This window comes from Geotrypetes seraphini, chromosome 6 (genome assembly GCF_902459505.1).
Source record: "Geotrypetes seraphini chromosome 6, aGeoSer1.1, whole genome shotgun sequence".
NCBI lineage: Eukaryota > Metazoa > Chordata > Amphibia > Gymnophiona > Dermophiidae > Geotrypetes > Geotrypetes seraphini.
Window position 1 is genome coordinate 212,765,896 of NC_047089.1, and position 22,955 is coordinate 212,788,850.

The window sequence follows — 22,955 nt, forward strand, 5'->3', positions numbered from 1 at the left end:
AGCTACGCTATCTACTTTTAACATAACTTCTGGCCACTTCATTTTTAAGCTTAGATCTTTCCTTCCAAACAGAGACCTTGCTAGATGTCAAATACAGCACAAGGTAACTTCACATGGACTTAACTGTGCAGGAAATGAATCTCCTCATACACCCACCATATAGTGCAAAAATGTGCAAAGGTCTGTTTTTTTCTTTCGATCACTACATAGCCTAATGCCACACAAGCAGCGCTGTTACAAACATATTCTGAAGGTCAATGCTAAGGTTGACAAAGTTTCCTTCCTTGGACCAGAAGGAGATACTGACAAACCACTGGAAGAGATTCTAAAACAACTACCCAGAAATAACACCCAAAGACCCACTCAGTGTGTGAACCAGTTGAGTGGAGTGGACTAACTGGGGGTGGAAATGGGCCCAGAGTTTGCTCAGCAGAATTTCCCAGACTACCTCTTCCTCTCAACACACTGACATGCTACCACCACCACCAACACTAGGAACACCTCACCGAGTATGCCAGCAATGCTTATAAACTTTATAAAACACATTATTATATTTTCTTATAAAGCATATATTTTAACTGAACTCAGCCTTGCCATTCACAAAAATAGAAAAGTTCCCATTTCAAGCTGTCTCATGTACACTTTTCAAATCTAACATATTGTAATCACAAAACAGAAAATAAAATTATTTTTTCTACCTTTTGTTCTCTGATCAATATTCAAATCTTGTTGGTCCCAGGCTCTTGTTGTCTTGCTTGCCAGGGTCTCCTTTCTCCGTGCTAACCATCCGTCTGCCATCTCTGTTCTCCCCTTCCGTTTCCCTTCCCTCTCCCGGAGATCTGGCATCTTTCCTTTTTTTTGTCTCCATCCACAGATTCACCTTTTCTCAACTCCCCACCACCCCAGGATCCACCATCTCTCCCTTTCTGTTCCCAACTATCCTCCTATCCAGTATCTCTATCCCCCCTCCACACCATCCCCTGTTTCCAAGTTCTCTCCCTTTCTGTTCCTTCCCTCCCTAAATCCCATTATGCACCATCTCTCTCCCACTCCTCTGTTTTTAGACCCATTATTTCTAACCCCCAAAGTCTGACATATGCACGTATCTTTGAACCCCCCCTTCCCTCTCTCCCTCTGTGTACTTTTACACCAGGACCCCCCTCCCCCGAAGGTCTGTCCCCCCTCAGAAGGGCTACACCCCACCCCTGAAGACCTGCACCCCCCGAAGGACTTTACCTCCCACCCGAAGGTCTGTCCCCCTCTGAACGCCTAAACCCCACCCCTGAAGGCCTGCACCCTCCCCGAAGGATTGTACCCCCCACCCGAAGGTCTGTCCCCCCCTGAAGGCCTGCACCCATCCCGAAGGCCTGCACCCACCCCGAATGCCTGCACCCACCCCGAAGGCCTGCACCCACCCCGAAGGCCTGCACCCCCGAAGGCCTGTCCCCCCCCCTTGAAGGCCTGACCCCCCCTTGAAGGCCTGCCTGCTTGTCCCCCCTTGAAGGCCTATCCCCCCTTAAAGGTCTGCCTGTCCCACCCCCTTGTAGGCCTGTCCCCCCTTAAAGGTCTGCCTGTCCCACCCCCTTGTAGGCCTGTCCCCCCCCTTGAAGGCCTGACCCCCCCTTGAAGGCCTGCCTGCTTGTCCCCCCTTGAAGGCCTGTCCCCCCCTTGAAGGTTGGCACCCCCCCAAAGGCCTGCACCCCCTTGAAGGCCTGTCCCACCCCCTTGTAGGCCTGTCCCCCCCTTGAAGGCCTGCCTGCTTGTCCCCCCTTGAAGGCCTGTCCCCCCCCTTGAAGGCCTGCACCCCCCCTTGAAGGTTGGCACCCCCCCAAAGGCCTGCACCCCCTTGAAGGCCTGTCCCACCCCCTTGTAGGCCTGTCCCCCCCTTGAAGGCCTGCCTGCCTGCCCCCCCCTTGAAGGCCTGCACCCCCTTGAAGGTCTGCACCCCCCCCCGAAGGCCTGCACCCCCCCGAAGGCCTGTCCCCCCACTTGAAGGCCTGCCTGCCTGTCCCCCCCTTGAAGGCCTGCACCCCCTTGAAGGTCGGCACCCCCCCTGAAGGCATACACCCCCCCTGAAGGCCTGTCCCCCCTTGAAGGCCTGTCCCCCCCCTTGTAGGCCTGCACCCCCTTGTAGGCCTGTCCCCCCCCCCCTTGTAGGCCTGTCCCCCCCCCTTGTAGGCCTGTCCCCCCCCTTGAAGGCCTGCCTGCCTGTCCCCCCCTTGAAGGCCTGCACCCCCTTGAAGGTCTGCACCCCCCCCCCGAAGACCTGCACCCCCCCTTGAAGGCCTGCCTGCCTGCCTGTCACCCCCCTCCCCCTTGAAAGTCTGCCTGCCCGCCCGCCCGCCCCACCCTGAAGGCCTGATGCCCCGACCCACCCCGAAGGACCATTCGCCCCCCTGGCCTCCCCGCACTACCTATGAAGCCGCCGCAGCAGGATCGCGACGTCAGCTATCTTTGCGCTGCTTAGGAGCTGCTTCCTGCGCCGGGCTACCTTAAGCTACTGCCCCCCCCCCACGCCCGAAGGACCGCTCGCCCCACTGACCTTCCAGCACACCTATGAAGCAGCCCGCAGCAGGATCGCGACGTCAGCAATCCCTCAGCTGCTTAGGAGCTGCTTCCTGCGCCGCGGTCCCGCCCCCTCCTCTGACGTCAGAGGAGGGACGGGACCGCGGCGCAGGAAGCAGCGCCCAAGCAGCTGAGGGATTGCTGACGTCGCGATCCTGCTGCGGGCTGCTTCATAGGTGTGCTGGAAGGTCAGTGGGGCGAGCGGTCCTTCGGGCATGGGGGGGGACTGAGCGGCAAGGCCGGGAACACCCCCTCAGGGCTGGTACCCGGGGCGGCCCGCCCCCCCCGCCCCCCCCTAGGTACGCCACTGATTGGCACAACACACCCAAACAGGAGATCCTTCCTTATCAAGGCAGAGACACAAAGAAAACAGAAAAATGAAGGCAGACATTGATATATTATTCTGCATGGCACACGCACCTTTATCTGGTTGCTTTGCCTGTTTTGTGTGTTGAATAAATTGTTCGGCTTGAGCATTGTTAGCATAAGAGAACAGATGTGACACATTTTTTCACATTGTGACTAAGACTCCTGAGGCAAGCTTTATTCTTGACCACAATAAAGAAATTACTGGTCGTCTTTTCTGTTTTCTTTGTGCGTACATTTTGGCACCAAGGACTAGATTAAGCAAATGGTGCCTAAGTGTGAGCACCGAAAAAAGCACGTCGAGTGCTAGTCTATAAATGGTGCTCCAAGATGGGCGCCATTTATAGAACAGTGCATAGCACTAGGATAAGAACGTAAAAATATTTATCTATTTATAAAATTTCTCAACCACCTATTCCTAAGAGGCTTTACAATTAGTAACATGCATAAAATAAAGCAAATAAGACTTGTACAAACATCAAAGATTACAGATCATTCAATGTAGACAGTTAGTTCACAGCTCTCCATAATAGCCCAGTAGCCCGTTCTCATGGTGGCCAATCCAGGTCACTAGTACCTGGCAAAACCCAAAGAGTAGCAACATTTCATGCTACCGATCCAGGGCAAGCAGCGGCTTCCCCCATGTCTTTCTCAATAACAAACTATGGACTTTTCCTCCAGGAACTTGTCCAAACCCTTCTTAAAATCCACTCTTACCACAACCTCTGCCAATGCTTAACTATTCTTTGACTGATAAAATATTTCCTCCTATTGGTTTTTAAAGTATCTCCCTGTAACTTCATCAAGGGTCCCCTAGTCTTAGTCATTTTTGACAGTCTGCACCCGACTTTAGATGCAAGGATTTACGCAAGCTGAATCCTGGTGTAAATCCTTGCGCGTTAAGTTAGGCGTGGATTCCATAAATTCTATGATGTGCGCATCTTTAGTGAATGCCCCTGGCCTGCCCCTCCCATGGCCACTCCCCCGTTTCCAATTGTGCGCTACAAAATCTGCGGCGTGCATCTTTAGAGAATAGCTAATCCAAATTGCTGCCATTTAACGCCAATTACTGATTATTAATGTCTAATTTTTGGTACTAATTGGCTCGTTGCTCAGTTAAATTGTGCATACACCCAAACTTGCATGTGTAATTTTCAGCACCATATATGGAATCTGGGGGGAGGGGTAAGGTTAGAGAATTAGGGGGCATATATGCAATGCAATGGAGTAAACCAAGAATGGAACAGGTGACCAACAGTCAGCTCTTAACCCTGGGAGTGGCTATACTACATGGAAGACACGATGGTCCTGTTGGTGGTGTTTGCATCTTGTACCTTCTCTCAGGTAGCTCCCATATGGCAGTGCACAAGTTCCTGGCAGCTACCAAGGAATTAACCTTCCACAAAAAAGACTCACAACGTCCTACGTTATGGCCAATGATTTGACAGCTGTTCCAGCCCTAAAATAGTCACCGTCTCCATCCTCCTCCATGTAAAAAAACTGTGTTTCCCCCAGGTTTTCCAACCCCTGAAAGAATAATGTCTTTTATAGTTAGCATGCGATGACAGGCACTTACAGCTTCTCGAGAGTGAGCAGTCCGGAGAAAGAGGCATTCTTCAGAAGAACTATCCTGTTGTTGTTCAGAACCCTGAGAAAATAAAAGAGAAAGGGAAAGAGAAAAATTCCTGATTATTTAACCTGAATTCCACAAGCATGCAAGACTTAAGAACCCCCCAACCCCTTACCCTCTAATGCTAGTGTGTGGTCTGAGGAAAAGCATCAGCTTCAGTCGCAAACAAGAGTCAGGAAGATGTTCTAAAGCAGTGTACCACAAACTGTGTCGAGCCATGGCACACTAAACGTAGTGGCCGCAGTTCGAGGCATCCGGAAGCGCACGGACGTCGGTGCGATGATGTCGCGTACATGCGTGACATCATCACATCGATAGCCGCAAAAGCCCTCCAGACGGGCCTTGAGCTGCCAGTTGGGGATGCCGGCAGGGAAGACGCGTGGAGAGGAGAGGCACTGGCACCTTGCAACGAGAGGCACATCTTGTTGACAGCCAGCCGGCGCCTCTCCTCCTCCCCAGCGTCTTGCGGCACGCCTGAAATCTCAGGCGGCACGTCGTTTGAGATACACGGTTCTAAAAAAAGAGACCAGCCTGGCTTCTCCTGCATCTCTTGCACCCACATCTAAAATGGATCATGTTGTTAGATAATATGAAAGACACAAAGGGAGGATGGTAGAATTATCTCTGAGGGGGGGGCGGAGGCGAGTGGAGAGAATGCAACCCAGCATTAATAGCTAAAGTGGTGACTTGCAAAGAAAGACCTTTCAGGCATTCATTTTCCAGGTGTTAGAAATGAAGTGACCCACACACGTTAACGTATAAAAAGAGTGAGTGCGACACAGCTGGTTGCCACAGGGAGGACTCCAAATAGAGGAGCTTCTGGAAGAGAGAAAGGAAAACAAGATGGAACGAAAAATAATACAAATGGAAAGGAGAGGGAGAGAGAAAGAAATGAGAAAATTATATAAAGACAACTAGTCTGGGAAAGCGTTACTTGTTAGGTTTTATTTACTTCTTTTTTTAAGGAATTCACTCAAGGCGGTGTATAGCAAGAATAAGTCAAATATAAGCAATAGACAACAGCAGTATAAATATTCAAAATTGCAATAAAAAGTATGGCATAGCATGCTACATTGCAATGTCAACGCAATACGCGATAAAACATTTTAACAGACAGCATAGGGTGTAAGCAAAGATGGAACATATATCCCCCCCCTTTTTCAAAACCGCAATAGCGGTTTTTAGATTCAAACAGTTTTTATTGATGCAAACATCATCAAATACAACAAATACAACATCAAAGCACATCAATAATGCATCAACTATAATAATATAATATACATAATAAAAGACAAATTCCACTTTCAATAAACCCTTACTTTATCTATATGTAACTATGTGTTTGAACCTTTCAATAACCTCTACCATCCCTCTCCACACCCACCCCTCCCCACCCAATAGTACTCTCTTCCCAATGATACTCTCTTCATTCAACTAAATAAAAGCCCAATTAAGAGACCCAACTTAAAATCGCACTACGGCCCTTAGGATGCAAAGCTTGCAAATATGGATCCCAGGTTTGTATAAACAACATCTTTCACTTTCTTATAATTCCAGCATCTCTAGCTTCCAAAATGGCCAACTGATGTAATTGGTTCCGCCAGTGCCAAAACCTCGGAGGATCAGGGATCGTCCAGTATTGAAGTATACATTTTCTAGCCAAGAGACTCATTTTCCTATCCAACGCCTTATGTCCTTTAAGCAAATGGCCAAAAGCTTCTGGCAAATCCAAAATAAAGAGAGAAGGAGAACAGCGCAAAGATCTTCCAATTATCTTTGACATATAATTTATTATTCGCTTCCAAAAGTGCTGAATTATGGGGCAAAACCAAAATGCATGACCTAATGTATGACCCTCCCTCCCACATTTAAGACATAAAGGTGTAGGAAGACCTCCACTATAAAACAATTGTGTCCGTGTGTAATAAGCATGTAATGTAACCCTATAATACGTTTCTCTTAACCATGAACATGATGTCACCCCAGGTGTCGCTCTTATAATACGGGTAACATCCCAATGTCTCAAATTAAGCTGTAAATCTTTCTCCCATTTATCCTGAATTTTCTGATAGTCCTTGTCTGGTTGTAATTTTTGCAAAAACATACAAGACACCGAAAGAGACATCCCCTCCTCCTGAGCAAACAACTCTCTCAATCTAGCACCAAAATGCAAACTCAACTGTACTCTGTCAAGGGATCTCACATAATGTTCCACTTATATACATACAAACTGCGCTCCCCAAGTCTCCCCCACCTTAGCCAACAATTCGGTACGAGTCAAAAGCTCCCCCTCATCTCCCAGTATATGTTCCAATCTTAAAATTCCTCTTGCACCCCATAATCTGTAATCCCTAGAGTCTCTACCCGGAAGAAAAGCCGAATTACCCTGCAAAGGCAAGAGAATGGATTCCTTCCCAATAATTGCACAAGCCAACGCCATACCGTCTGTAAAGTATTAAATACAACACTTGAACGAATAAGAGATGGTAACGCATTCCGCGTACTATGTAGTAACACAAATATATCATAAGGAGCTAAAAACTCCTGTTCCATCTGAAGTGGAGTATAAATGCTTGCCACATTTACCCAATCACCCAAATGACGAAGTAAACACGCATAATTATAAATCCGCATATCCGGTAAACCCAACCCCCCTCTATTCCAATTACCCAGCAAATAGGTCAACTTTAATTTAGGTTTCTTAGCAGCCCAACAGAAACAAGTAATTTTTTAATAAAAGATCTTTAAATCTTTCTTGAGTAAACATAACGGCAAAGTTTGCAACATATACAACCATTTAGGAAAGATAAACAGCTTGACCAAGCAGATGCGACCCATTAAAAAAGGGTCAACGTCTGCCAGGTATCCAGGTTCCATATTCTGTTGAAGCATATCCACATTAAGACGATATAATTGGGAAGTCAACATAGTCATTACTGTTCCCAAATACATAAATTGCCCTTGCGCCCAAGTCAATGGAAACTCCGACCCCCATAAGGCCTTTACCACCACAGAGGACGCTAGCGCCTCTAATTTACCTAAATTTATATGGAAATCTGCATAATCACCGTATTCTTTAATCAATTCCAATAATGCCGTTAAAGAAGGCAAAGGATCCGTGAGGTGTATTACAATATCATCTGCAAAAGCTGAAAGTTTAAAAGTTGTGTTTCCGATATCAATCCCTCATATAGATGACATTGCATATATATATCCCGAATAAGGGGGTCTAAAGTAAGTACGAATAATAACGGGGTTAAGGGACAACCTTGTCTCATCCCCCTGTAAATAGAGAATTTATCATTTTCAAAATCTTTTAACACCAATTTAGCTTGTGGAAGCGCATACAAAGCATGGACCGCGGATACAAAAAAAACATCAAAACCATATACTTTTAATGTATCATATAGAAAATCCCATCGTACCTTGTCAAACGCCTTTTCAGCATCAAAACTGACCAGCACCGAAGGTAAATTATACATCGCCCTCTGTTCCAAAGACAGTAACAATTTTCTCATATTTTTAGTAATTCTCCTTCCCTTCACAAATCCCACTTGGGCATCATGAATGAGGGAGGGCAAAACAGAAGCCATCCTATTTGCCATAATCTTCGCTAACAGTTTAACCTCCGTATTCAATAAAGAAATAGGACGATATGGTCACGCTTTTTCAGAGTCTTTATTCGGCTTAGGCAACACCAGAATTCGTGCCATATTCATACCATCAGACAAAGCCTCTGCACCAACCATAATGTTAAACATCCTATCAAGTGGATTGATAATCTCTTCTTTTAGAAGTTTATAAAATTCCACTCGCATGCCATCCTCACCTGGCGCCTTCAGCAGAGGGCTATTCCCAATTGCCCAGTACACTTCTTCCGGAGTAATAGGCACATTCAGACGCTCCCTATCACGCTCAGAAATACAGGGCAAAGAGAAAAACACTACGCAATAGCGGTTTTTAGCGCAGGCCAGCGCGCTGAATGCTCCGCGCTGCTCCTGACATTCATAGAGTTCCTATGAGCGTCGAGAGCAGCACAGAGCATTCAACATGCCGGCCTGCGCTAAAAACTGCTCTCGCGGTTTTGTAAAAGGTGGGGATAGGTGGGTAAGATAGAACAACATAGGGTTACTGTATGGCTCCAGAAAAAGGACGACTGATTGAGACATCCGGGTTTTACTTCCATTGCTTTCAATGGAAGTAAAACCCGGATGCCTCGATCTGTCCTCCTTTCCATGGAGAAAAAGAAAAAGAGAGAAGGTTTATAACAATACAGTGTATATTACTTATAATAATTTATTTAATTTATTTCATCATTATTTTGAGTATATTGAAGGGAATAGACTTAGTAGAGAAAAAGAGATTGTTCACCCTCTCTAAGGTGGAGAAAACGAGAGGACACGCGCTTAAGTTAAAAGGGGATCGATTCCGTACAAACGTAAGGAAGTTCTTCTTTACCCAGAGAGTGGTAGAAAACTGGAATGCTCTTCCAGAGTATGTTATAGGGGAAAATACCCTCCAGGGATTCAAAAAAAGGTTAGATAAGTTCCTGCTGAACCAGAACGTAGGCAGGTAAGGCTAGACTCAAATAGGGCACTGGTCTTTGACCTAAGGGCCGCCGCGTGAGTTGACTGCTGGGCACGATGGACCACTGGTCTGACCGAGCAGCAGCAATTCTTATGTTCTTATTGCACATATCCATAACATGATCAAAAATTAGCACTTAACTTATTGAAATCCAAATGGCTTGCACCTTTAAATAAAGTCCTTTTGAAATCCTCAAGTGCATATGTCTATATCAAGATCAGACAGACATTGAACGGATAATGATCCAAACACTTGTAACTTGTTAGAGTCCTTTAGAAATCCAAGGTTCCATTGACATCCAATCAGAAATTCATTGGAAGTCCGACGGCGGCTCTACCGTTTCACAAGTTAATTGCTTCATCAGGGACAAGTTGTCGAAAGTGATAATCTGCATAATGTGCAAATTGCCAGGAAAATTTATACTCTTCAGTATTTATGGGCAGACTTGCACGGTCTGTGTCTGTATATGGCCATTTGGTGGAGGATGGGCTGGGAAGGGCTTCAATGGCTGGGAGGGTGTAGATGGGCTGGAGTAGATTTTAACGGAGATTTTGGCAGTTGGAACCCAAGCACAGTACCGGGTAGAGCTTTGGATTCTTGCCCAGAAATAGCTAAGAAGAAAAAATTTTAAAAAATTTAAATTGAATCAGGTTGGGCAGACTGGATGGACCATTCGGGTCTTTATCTGCCGTCATCTACTATGTTACTATGTTATTAGATATTCCAATCTGCAGGATACTGCATGTTCCTTGCTTGTATTCAGATTTATCACTTTCAACAACTTGTCCCTGATGACGCAAACATTTGGATCATTATCCATTCAATGTCTGTATGATCTTGATATAGACACATACACTTGAGGACTTCAAAAGGACTTTATTAAGGTGCAAGCCATTTGGATTTCAATAAGTTAAGTGCTAATTTTTGATCATGTTATCGATATGTGCAATAGATTTTTAATATTTGAGAAAATATACTCAAAATAATGATGAAAATTTTCATTATTATAAGTAATATACACTGTATTGGTATATACGGTACCTTCTCTCTTTTTATTTTTCTCCTTATTTAAATTATTTGTTGAGAAGGTTCTTGTTTTTGTTATCTCCTTTGCCCGGAGCCATATGGTAACCCTAGAATAACAGGAGTTAAAAAAGAAGGGGACTAATTTGAGCAAAGTTGCACATGAAAATGATCTTAGCTAGGGTAGGAGTGGAGAAACATGTCCTGCTATGGTATGTGTGGCTGGCATCACTCCTTATGTGTGCGCGCGAGACTAGCAAATTAGTTACTTCTTTCATTAAAGGTGGAAGGGCCTTGTTAGCATTCACAGAGAGGAAGCAGAACTGAAGATCCATATTCCTGTATTACGGGAAACGGTACTTAGAATCTGGAGAGCTTTACAAGAGCCTTCATGTCTCCAAAGGATGTCCTGCCATGCTGGAGAAAGGAAGGGCAGGTCACTGCACACTCTCAGTTCATACGGGCTTAGAGTTATCAGGAGCAGGTGTGAAACGCTATGGAAATTGGACTGTGAGACAAAACGTGCACGTCCTATTTCATTGTACGAACGACCATCTTTGATCTATATTTAGGGTAAACATAAAGCTGAAGCAATCCTAGGTTTCATCCCATAGTATGCAGAGAGATGCACTGTTTTTCATAACAAAAACAGGAGTATTGTACATCCCCCAGCGTGCAGTGAGAACATAGAAATAAGTCACCCGATATTCAACACTATTTAACTGGATAGGAATGGCTAATGGTTGGTTAAATGGCACTTACCGTATTTTCACGCATATAACGCGCGCATTATATGTGGTTTTTACAAACCACGCATAACCTTGCGCGTTGTACAAAATTTTTTTTACATAGTTCCCCCCCCCCCCCCGACGCCCGATTCATCACCCGGAAGGAGCGCTCACACTCCCACCCCGAAGGACCGCTCGCACCCCCACCCGAAGGACCGCTCGCACCCCCACAGCCTCCCCCTCTCCCCCATGGAGAAGCTGTCTACATTGTTTCCGGATGCCAGCCCAGCTGCTTCCTCTGCCGGCGGTCCTGCCCCTTCTCAGAGCCCTGTGCTGCGCTGCTTCCTCTTCAGGCGGTCCCGCCCTTTCTCTAACGTCAGAGAAAGGGCGGAATCGCTGGAAGAGGAAGCAGCGCAGCAGGGCTCAGAGAAGGGGCGGGACCGCCGGCAGAGGAAACAGCTGGGCTCGCTGGCATCCGGAAACAAGGTAGACAGCTTCTCCATAGGGGAGGGGGGGGGAGGCTTTGGGGGTGCGAGCGGTCCTTCGGGGTGGGAGTGCGAGCGGTCCTTCGGGGTGGGAGTGCGAGCGCTCCTTCGGGGTGGGAGTGCAAGCGGTCCTTCGGGGTGGGAGTGCGAGCGCTCCTTCGGGGTGGGGGTGCGAGCGGTCCTGCAGGGGGGTGAATCGGACATCGGGGGGGGGCATCAGGCTTTCAGGGTGGGGACAGGACTTCAAGGGGGAGAGGAGAGTCGGGGCGGGCGAAAGGAGAGTCGGGGTGGTCAGAGGAGAGTCGGGGTGGGCGAAAGGAGAGTCGGGCGGCGACAGGAGAGTCGGGGCGGCATGCGCGGTATACGGGTGTGCGCGGTATATAAAAATTTCTGTACATAAATTTGTGTTTTCCGCGCGCTATACCCGTGTGCGCGTTTTACACGGGTACGCGTTATCTAGGTGAAAATACGGTAAGTAGCTAAGTGGAGTGGAGGAGTGGCCTAGTGGTTAGGGTTATAGCCTCAGCACTAGAGAATGACACAGGGACACATTTTTCCCCGTCCCGCAGGAGCTCGATTTCTCCGCCCCGTACCCGCAAGGTTTTGCCGCTGACCCTGTCTATGTCCCATTCCTGTAAGCTCTGCCTTCACCTACACAAGCCTCTAACACTTAGGATTTTGAAATGTTTGAGGCTTGTGCAGATGAGGACAGAGCTTGCAGGAATGGGGCAGGGACAGGAAAATGTGTTCCTGCGGGGACGTGGAAAAATTTGTCCCCATGCCATTCTCTACTCAGCGCCCTCAGGTTGCAAGCCCAGTGCTGGCTCCTCTTGACCCTGGGCAAATTACTTAACACTCCATTGCCCCAGGAAAGTTGTCCGATTGTGAACCCACTGGAAGAGATAGGGAGAAATACTTGAGTACCTGAACTGCTTAGGCTATAAGCAGTGTATAAATACTAAACTTAAAGAAGCACTAATTTTCAGCTTGAGATGACCGCCGATTACTAGCAGATAGCTCGGCTGGCTATGTAGTGCAATTTAAAGACCTGGATGGCTACGTTTAGTGGCCAAATCAGACCGCTTAAATGGCTGGTCTGTCTTTGGCTGCTATAAACTTAGGGCTCCTTTTATCAAGTCGCTCTATCGGTTTAAAGCGCATAATAGCGTGCGTTAAACCGCCGGCCGCGCTAGCCACTACCGCCTCCTCTTGAGCAGGCGGTAGTTTTTAGGCCAGCGCGGGGGAAAGCGCATGATGAAAAGTCGCATGCGTTAACCCTGCTAGCGCGGCTTGATAAAAGGAGCCCTTAGCCTACCAGTGCAATTTTATAATTTCAAGTATAATGTGCCACAAAAAATACATTTGCTCTGTTTAGTGTGCCAGAGCTAAAAAAAAAATTTTTTTGAGAGACTGCAAAAAGTAGGCAACCCTTTTATACAGTAGAATTGCCCTTTAAGAGGTTTAGAGGCACATTTTCAAAAGTGTACACGATTACTATGTAACTTTGTAAGTCTATATCAGACATGGGCAAACTACGGCCCACGGGCCATATCTGGCCCGTTTAGTTTTATCCAGCCCACCGACCACGAGCCCTACATACCTCCCTCCAGAGCAGCGTTGGGCTGGCAGCACTCTAAACAGGCTGATTTGCGGACTTCTCTAATCGAGGAATTCCCTCTGCCGCATCACTGATGTCATCAGTAACGCGGCACACAGAAGGCCCCGATGAGAGAAAGCCACGAAGCAGCCTGTTTAGAGTGCTGCCAGCCCAACGCTGCTCTGGAGGGAGGTATGTAGGGCTCGTGGTCGGCGGGGTTTGGATGGGAGAGAAAGATGGAGGATCAGCGGGGGTTTGGCTGCCCAGCGGAGGCGGGTGCTCAAGGGTTCTGCTGACAAGGGGGATGGGAGGGATAGAAAGATGCTCTTGGTCAGGCCCCTCTGTCAAATTTAAGAACCCATTGTGGCCCATGAGTCAAAAAGTTTGAAAATGAACATCCTAGTCTCTCAAGGTCCTCCTGCAATTCCTCACCATCCACTCTTTTTTTTTTTTTTTTAATTCTTATATTGAATTTTCATATAATTACAAGATGATAACTTTTGCTTCTGAAAAACAGAAGGAACCAACATAATATCAATCAAAATAGGTAAACAATATGACTTTCTTTCTTAGACCACAATTAAGTCAGAGAGAGAGAACCCGAATATGAGGAAGAGAAACTCAAATTAAAAAGAAAAAAGGAATTGACTTAACAGCTAGTTCCCGCTACTTAAACTGCTTTTCATTTACGGCTAAACATTCCCTGCGGCTAATTTCTTCATAGCCAGAAAAGCTCGCAACTGCTTGGGTGAGAAAAATACTTATTTAACTCCACGGTATTTAACCAAACATTTACATGGATATGCCAGTACAGGGGTAGGCAATTCCGGTCCTCGAGAGCCGGAGCCAAGTCAGGTTTTCAGGATCTCCACAATGAATATGTACGAGATGGATCTGCATGCACTGCCTCCTTGAGATGCAACTCTATCTCATGTATATTTATTGTGGATATCCTGAAAACCTGACCTGGCTCCGGCTCTCCAGGACCGGAATTGCCTACCCCTGGGCTAGTAGAAAAGTTGCACCCAAAGTCACTGTTTCAGTTCTCAAAGCCAAGAAGAGTTTTCGTCGTGCTTGTGTTTGCCTGGTAGCATCTGCATGGATCCAAACTTTTTTTTCCCCAAAAAATAGAACTTGGCGAATTACAAAAATATAAACTGGAGAAAGCATTTACTTCTTGCTCGAAAACAAATGAAACTAATAAGGTAACTCTCCATCCACTCATGGTTTGATAGCTTTGAAAAAATTTACACCGCCTGCAAACTTGATTGTGTCACTCCTTGATGCCTATTCCACTCATTTATAAATAAAATAAAAAAGAAGCATTCTCAGTATAGATCCTTGAGGTATGCCCCTATTTACTTTTCTCCAATAAGTTATAACCAGGAAAATCAGAGCAGTAATATAAATAAATAAATAAGCAATGGAAAAAAAAAAATAGAAAGGCCAGAGACCTGACTCCACATGCCAAAAGTCTGTGAAGAGATTTTGTAACTGGAACTCTGGCAGACCTCATTCTTTATCTCAAAGTAAACAGCTTTCAGTTGACCACAAAGGAGCCTATAGTCATGGTAAGCAGCAGGGAGTGAGAAGCCAGCCCCATGAAGAGGAGGCCTGGAACACAACAGCTCGGCTGAAAGCTCATTAAAGCTTTTAATGAACAATTAGCACTTCTAGACTCACAGACAGCACTTGCTGCCCCTCATCCCAGGCATTTCCTACCGAAAAAAAAAAAGGCAAACCCTTTTGAATTCAGTTAGGTCTTCTCAAAGAATAGGGGCTAGATTCTCTAAGCCCACCGATCGTGTTTGCAATTTTCCTCCGACCCGATTCACTAACCGTGGTGCCGATCAACCTCCGATTCGATCCGATCTGTGCATCCAAAGGAGGGGAAATGGCCCGCAAATGTAGCCTGCAGCAATTCACTAAACATTTTCAGGCACACCGACTGGGCTGGCCGATCCAAAAACAAGCGAAAGCTGAGGAAAAGTTGCCCTGACTCTCCTGCTCTTGCCGCCCTGCTCCCTGCCCCGACTCTCCTGTTTTTGCCGCCCTGACTCCGTGGTTTTAACTCGTGGGTTAAAGCGGGGCTGCATTATGGCGTGTTCTATTAAGTTCCAGAACACGCTGCAGTGCAGCCCCGCTTTAAACCTGCCGGTTAAAGCCACAGTGAGTAAAAAAGTTTTTAAAAAATTTGCACCAAGAGCAAAAAAAAAAAAAAAAAAGCGCATGCACAGATCATCTACAGCAGTGGTCTCAAACTCCTTTGCGGGGCCACATTTTGGATTTGTAGGTACTTGGAGGGCCACAGAAAAATAGTTAATGTCTTATTAAAGAAATGACAATTTTGCATGAGATTAAACTCTTTATAGTTTATAAAACTTTCATTTAACAGTTTCACCTTATGCAAAATTGTCATTTCTTTAATAAGACATTAACTATTTTTTCTGCGGCCCTCCAAGTACTCTATTTTTTCTGCAGCACTCATATTTAAAGTTCTTTATCTTTTCTTTCTCAAAACTGGCACATTTCTATTACTAAATTGAAAATAAAATCATTTTCCTACCTTTGTTTGGTAATTTCATCAGTCTCTGGCTGCACTTTATTCTTCTGACTGTGCATCCAATATTTCTTCCCTTCTTTCAGCCTCCTGTATGCTTCCTCTCCTCCAGACCTCATTCCCTCCCCAACTTTTTCTTTCTTTTTCTATGTCTGTCTTTCTCTGATTCCTTGTCCCATTTTTTGCTTTGTTTCTGGCTCCTTGTGTCCCCCCCTTCTTTCTTTTTTCCTTCTGGCTCCCTGTCCCCCCCCCTTCTTTCTTTTTTCCTTCTGGCTCCCTGCCCCCCCCCCTTCTTTCTTTCTTCCTTCCTGCCCTCCCCCATGCCACGGCCGCCGGGGAATAGGCTGCTGATGCCGCCATCGGGAACAGGCCGAGATCTCCATGGGGCCGACCAACTCTCTCCGCCCGACGTCAATTCTAACGTCGGAAAGGACGTTCCGGGCAGCCAGGCAGCGATTGGCTAGCCAGAACGTCCTCTCGACATCAGAATTGAGGTCAGGCGGCGAGAGAAGCAGGGAGATCATAGAGCATGGTGCCGGCGGTGAGAAGGGAAGCAGTTGGGCACCCCTGCTCTAGACGAGCCGCGAGCCGCACTAGGAAGAACAGTGGAGAGTGACCAGCTGTGCGGACCGCCCCCCCCCCCTTGGTACGCCACTGGAACAGCAGCGTGTCTGGCCGGCTCATTCCATTCAAAGCCACGGGTGGCGGCTCCTTGCGAGATCCGCACCTGCATCTGAAGCCTCTCTGATATTGTGATGTCAGAGAGGCTTCTGATGCAGGAGCGAATAGCGCAAGGAGCCGTCAACCCGCAGCTTTGAACGGAACGAACCGGCCAGACCCGCTGCTGCTCCAAAAGGAAGGGAATGATCCAGTCCAGACCGCGGGCCACAAATAAAACGGAGAGCCACATGTGGCCCGCAGGCCGCGTGTTTGAGACCACTGATCTACAGGCAAATCTACAGACCATCTACAGGCTCTTCAATGATCAATGTGGTCAGTTTGGGGCGTGCCTCCGATCGGCCTAATTTGCATGCGGACACATTGTGAATCGGGCGAACGGTCACCTCACGGATCGGATTAGATCTGTGAGGTTAGTGAATCTAGGCCTAGGTACAGACAGCAAATCTGACATTTTCATTTCCCATCAAAATGATAAAATATTTTGACACCTGCCAAACAGGACTTAAAGATCTTGGTTTTCTATTGCTTTACAAACCATAAAGTTAGACTGCTTTGTCACCTTCTTATCATCCATCTATATCTCCCTGTTACTTACCTACCCAGCTCTCCTTCTTTTCTCACCTTACCCACTTCCCTCCCCCTCTTTCTGTGAGACCGCCATTGGAATGCTTTTGGGGCTCATTTTTCAAAGCACTTAGGGGAAGATTCTCAAAATTTTAATGCCGTCGCTAAACTGTTTACCTGTACGCATTTTAGCGGTGGATTATCAAAACGAATTATCTCTGTCAATAGCGATCTTTCTAGCAGTCTCCGACGATAACATGCAAAGGGGCTCTTCAACATTGAAATGAGCCCTCTGGTGGATTCTTAAAAAATGCCGAACCATTTTCTAAAAGCGGCATTGGCTTTTTGCAACAAAAATAAGCAACTTGTCAAGGGGTGCCGGTCAGTGTCACAAACTGCTAGAAAGCCTGTGTTGTGATGCAGCAGAAGAAATGCCCATTCTCACTCCCACTGCATCACAACACTCCTCTCCTGCAGCAGCAGCAGCAAACATCTCCCCCCCTCCGGAAACAGTGGCAACACCCCCACCCCTCTGCAGCATGATCAATACCCACTCTCCCTGCTACCAAGAAACCTGCTGCCGCTCAGCCGCGCACACTGCCCACAGTGGACGAGATGCCCACTCTCCCCACTGCAAGTGACCTTCCCTGCCTCCGACGCCCCCCTCCCCCTTACTTCAGCATTGATGGATGGAGAGCGAGGATTCCCTCCTCCCAGCTGGCCTGCCTATGTCATCTAAAATGGAGCTTCCTGGGATGCACCGGGGAGGGGACTGAGGCTCTGATTGGCCCTAACGCCTAAGGCCCCTTCTATGGGGCATCCAGACCAGTCAGAACCCCTCCTATGGGGCATCCGGGTGGGAACTTTGTAAGTCTAAGTGCTTTGAAAATACGCCTCTAAATGTTCATCTTCTAATGTAGTATATATACATCAATCAGTGCAAAGAGGGATGTTACATTGGTGAAACAAGCCAAATGCTAAAGACCAGAATCAACTTAAATAGATATCATATTAAAAATTGCAATATCAATCAGAATGCCACCTCTGTTGGAAAGCACTTTGGAAAAACTGACCATTGCATCAATAATTTTATGGTAAGAATACTAAAAAGGGAACTTTAAGACAATCAAAGAACATAAATTAAAAAGATCACATTTTTTGACACCTAACAGAAAGGACTTAAAGATCTGGGCTTCCTTTCCCACTACAAAGACATTTAAAACTGCTTTGTTATTTCACTGTCTCCTGCCCATCTTCTCCCTCTACCCATCACTGAAATGCTTTTATGTTTTCCTTATATACAGTATATACTGATATTTGTCATTTGCTTATTTCTGATCTAAAGAAGAAGGGTTACCTTCATAAGCTCTGTCCTCATCTGCATAAGCCTCAAACTTTAAAATCATAACTAGTATGCATAATTTAATGCACTTTGTCTCTGTTCTTGAGTTAGGGTGGGAGGGAGGGGGGTGAAAACTATTTTGTAGATTTCTTTGCTTGGTTGTAAGTGCTGTTCTGAAGTTAATTATATATATATTTCATTGCACTATTCTTGAATTGAAAATTAATAAAGATTTATTAAAAAAAATAATAAAATCATAAATAGCAACATTCTAGAGCTCAGACTGTGATGTCATAATGCCTCATTCCACCAATGCCTAAGCTCTGTCCTCATCTGCACAAGCCTCAAACACTTTAAAATCATAAGTGTTCGAGGCTTGTGCGGTTAAGGCAGAGCTTACAGGAATGGGGCAGGGACAGCAAAAAAAAACACAAAAACTCACGATAAGGGACAAATTTGTCCCCGTGTCATTTTCTAGTCCGGTGTTTTTCAACTTTTTACACCCGTGGACCGGCAGAAATAAAAGAATTATTTTGTGGACCGGCACACTACTAGGACTAAAATTTAAAAACCCCATTTCCGCCCCATCTCCACGAGCTCGGTCACCTAAGTAACTATAGAAAAATAGACAAATATAGTGCAAAATATAGACAGCAGATATAAATTCTCAAAACTGACACATTTTGATCACTAAATTGAAAATAAAATCATTTTTCCTACCTTTGCTGTCTGGTGATTTCATGAGTCTCTGGTTGTGTTTCCTTCTGTCTGTGTATCCTTTCATTTCTTTCTTTCTGCACTCAGGCCCAACAATTGTCCCTTTCTATTCCCTCCCTTTTTCCTTCCCATGTCTTTAATGCCCCCACTGCCTCCTTCCCATGCTTTTAGTGCCCCCAGTGCCTCCTTCCCATGTCCTTAGTGCCCCCAGTGCCTCATTCCCATGTCCTTAGTGCCCCCGTGCCTCCTTCCATGTCCTTAGTGCCCCTTCCTATGTCTTTAGTGCCCCCAGTGCCTCCTTCCCATGTCTTTAGTGCCCCCAGTGCCTCCTTCCCATATCCTTAGTGCCCCTTCCTGTCTTTAGTGCCCCCAATTTTCTGAAGGGATTGGACAATTTTCAGAAGGAAAAGGGGATAGAAGGGTATAGAAAGAGGGCTAGTATACAGGTCCTGGACCTGATGGGCCGCCGCGTGAGCGGACTGCAGGGCATGATGGACCTCAGGTCTGACCCAGCAGAGGCACGGCTTATGTTCTTATGTTCAGTGCCTCCTTCCTATGTCCCTCTCACTGCCTTCCACACTTTGACCCACCCCTACCCCCGAAGCCAGCCTGTCTGCCTGTCTACCGCTCTCCCTCCCTCCCTAGCCAAAGCCAGTCTGCTTGCCTGACTACCTCCTTCCCTCCTTGCCGGCAAAAAAAAAGCCTCCCTCCTCTCTTTCCCCTGCTCTTACCGCCCTGCTGCTGCTGCTGCTAAACCCGACAGGAAATCTTCTTTCCGACGTCAATTCTGATGTCGGAGAGGACGTTCTAGGCCAGCCAGGCAGTGATTGGCTGGCCCAGAACGTCCTCTCCGACATCAGAATTGACGTTAGAAAGAAGATTTCCTGTCGGGTTTAGCAGCAGCAGCAGCAATCTTGCCGGCCCTCCGCGGACCAGCAGAAATTTCCTGCGGACCGACATCGGTCCGCAGACCGGCGGTTGAAGAACAGTGCTCTAATCTATTGTGGAACACCCCCCCCCTCCCTACCTCTTGAACATGACCTCTTCCCTCCCAGACTTTGGCTGTATAAATGTGAACCATTGAGGGCTGCTGGGGATCATCAGAGCTTGTAGTCGGCATCCTTCTGCAAACCCACAGTATCCAAGCCAGAATACAATCATTAAAATAATGAAAGACCATATTTTACCCCCACACATATATACTGCAGCTAATGAAAACTGAAATTAAAAGCCACAGTGTTTTTACAGTGGCTGATTTTGCACCACACTTGGCATGACAGCTGATGTCATAACTCCACAGAGAGGCTAATTCCTGAGGAGCTTATTATCCCAAATTTAGATTTCAGTTTCCGCTAAAGTTTTAAATCAACTCTATCTACCATATAAACTATTGTGCAAGATTATAAATGCATTACGAGCACTACATCCAAACAAAGTTATTTTTTTTTAAGTCTAGAACCTTTACTTTTGAATGAGCCCTCTCTATATCCGTCTTAATATTAAACTATACCATGCAGTGATCACTGGATGCCAGATGATCACCCACTGTAACATCGGATACTTTTCCCTATTTGTAAGCACTAAAGGCTCCTTTTATGAAGCCGCATTAGCGTTTTAACGCGCGTAATTGCGCATGCTAATTTGCCAGCCGCACTAGCCGCTACCACCTCCTCTTGAGTAGGCGGTAGTTTTTCGGCTCGCGCAGGAGTTAGCGCGCGCTAAAAAGTCACATGCGATAAAGCCGCTAATGCGGCTTCGTAAAAGGAGCCCTAAGTCCAGTATGACCCCATCCCACATGGGTTCCATTACCAACTGCTGGAATAGATATCCTTGTAGAGAATACAGGATCTCTCTTCTTCTAGAAGACCCTGCAATAGGGATACCCCAATCAACATCCGGCATGTTAAAATTACCTATTAGTAAGACTTCCCCTTTTTCAGATATATTCTGAATGTATACTATTAAATCTCTATCTATTTCTTCTGTCTATGATGGAGGCCTGTATATCACACCAATGTAAATATATTCACCATTCCCTCTTTCCAAATTGATCCACAGTGCCTCTTCCTTGCCCTGCAGATCCTGCAATTGTGAGATTTTAATATGATCTTTAACATATAATGCTACTCCCCCCTCCTTTTCTTCCTACCCTGTCTTTCCTGAATAGATTATAGCCCGATATAACTACATCCCAGTCATGGTTCTCCATGAGCCACATCTCGGTGATCAACACTATAGCCAACTCATCTTCCATCACAGCTTCTAGATCCAGAATCTTGTTTCCCATACTTCGAGCATTAGTATATACTGCTTTCCAGACATTGCCCCCTTTCCCCATCCATGTAGAGGTATTCAGTGATTTTCATACCCGAGGGCTTATACTTGCCTGGGGGCTTTGATCACCCTGCCCCATATCACTTCTAGTTTAAAGCCCTCTTCAGTAGATTAGCCAGCCTGTTGCCGAAGACACTTGTTCCCTTCTTTAATAGATGCATACCATCCCTGCTCAGTAGCCCTTGGAAAATCATCTCATGGTCCAGGAAGCCAAAATGCTCTCAACGACACCATCCATGTAGCCATGCATTCATCTCCAAGATGCGAGCTTCTCTGCCATGGCCTTTACCCTCGACAGGGAAGATGGACGAGAATACCACCTGTGTACCAGACTGCTTTATCTTCTCCCCCAGAGCCACAAAGTCACTTTTAATATGTTCTCAGGGGTACCTGGCAGTATCATTAGTGCCAACGTGGATGAGCAGCATTCGATAATAGTCATCAGGCTTGATGAGTCTCAGCAAGCTCTCCATAACATCTTGGATTTTAGCAGTAGGCATACAGCATACCTCCCGGGACATCTTGCCTGGTCTACAAGTGGACGCTTCTGTACCCCTCAGAAGGGAATCGCCAACCACCACTATCTTATGCCTCCTAATTGTCACAGATCCAATAATTTGGGGGATTTCCAGCTTTGGTCCTTCCTCTCCCTTGGATGCTCTCATCTCCTCCACTTCCAGGGCTGCATACTAGTTCTTCAGTTCAAGGATGGGTGGAGTCATAGGACCAATCTTGCAGGGTTCCGCAATCTGAGTCCAGCAGTCTTCACTCAGTACAACCTCTTCTTCTCCACTGCTGGAAATCTTTAACACCTTATGAACCATTTTATCAATGCACCTCTCATCCTCACAGATGCTTCTCACTCTTACCACCTCTTCTGTCAGTTCCTTGATTTCTTTCATGAGAGATTCAAGCTAAAGACAGCTTGCACATGGAACCACTCTCTCTGTTTGGGTACCTGTAACTTGAGCAGCAGCTTTGGTGACACGATGTTTCTCAGCCATACTGTGGTTGCAGAAGTACTTACCCCTGGATGAAAAAAGAAAGAGCAGAAAAATTCTACCAATGCAATGCCGTGTTCCTGGCTGGCTAAAGAACCCATAAATCAAAAAAAGCTCCACCTTGGGGTGGGCAAGAGGGAATTACCACCAAACAGAGACTTTCCTCAACAGCTATTTGTGCCCTAATCTGAAATGCAACCTAAAATACTGATCTAGTCTAAAAATTGTTTTTGTATGAAACCCTAACAGAGACTCTAAAAGCTATACTATTGCCTAACTGATTTTGCTGAGCTAAAGAAAAGAACAACAATAAAATAACCTACTGAAACCCAAGTTTGAATGCCAGCAGGCAAGATATTCCAATGGATGTTTCTTCTCCTTAGCAGAGCAGATCCTCCCTCAGTACCTCTTCAGGTGTGGGGAAAGGGTGAGTTTCCAGATCTGGCGAGAGGGTTTGGGTGTTAGGTGATTCTGGTTTGTGGAGATTTTCCTCGTTAAGATAGACTAGTATAAGAGTAATTTATGCATTAATTACTCTCAATTCTCAATTCTCACAAAGTCAACACCACCAGAACTTCCATATACTATAATTAAATTTCTAAGCAATCAGTGATTCCTAAGCACAAGTCACTACATTATTGGTATTTTATTTATTATAAAATTTTCTTTCCTGCCCGTCTCCTAAGCGGGTTACAATAGAAAACATACACATTCAAAACTTTCTCATAGTACAACAGACACATCCTATCCATTCCTTCCAAATATAATCATTAAA

General features: G+C 46.1%; 1 protein-coding gene across 1 annotated transcript in view; it reads right to left on the reverse strand.

The window, feature by feature from the left end:
* The window catches only part of ADGRA2 (adhesion G protein-coupled receptor A2), a 280,253-nt gene that overhangs the window by 165,165 nt on the left and 92,133 nt on the right, over positions 1–22,955 (reverse strand). The window contains exon 2 of the mRNA XM_033948774.1: positions 4,508–4,579. Coding sequence (XP_033804665.1) covers positions 4,508–4,579 — 72 coding nt within the window. The remainder of the gene's footprint in view (positions 1–4,507; positions 4,580–22,955) is intronic.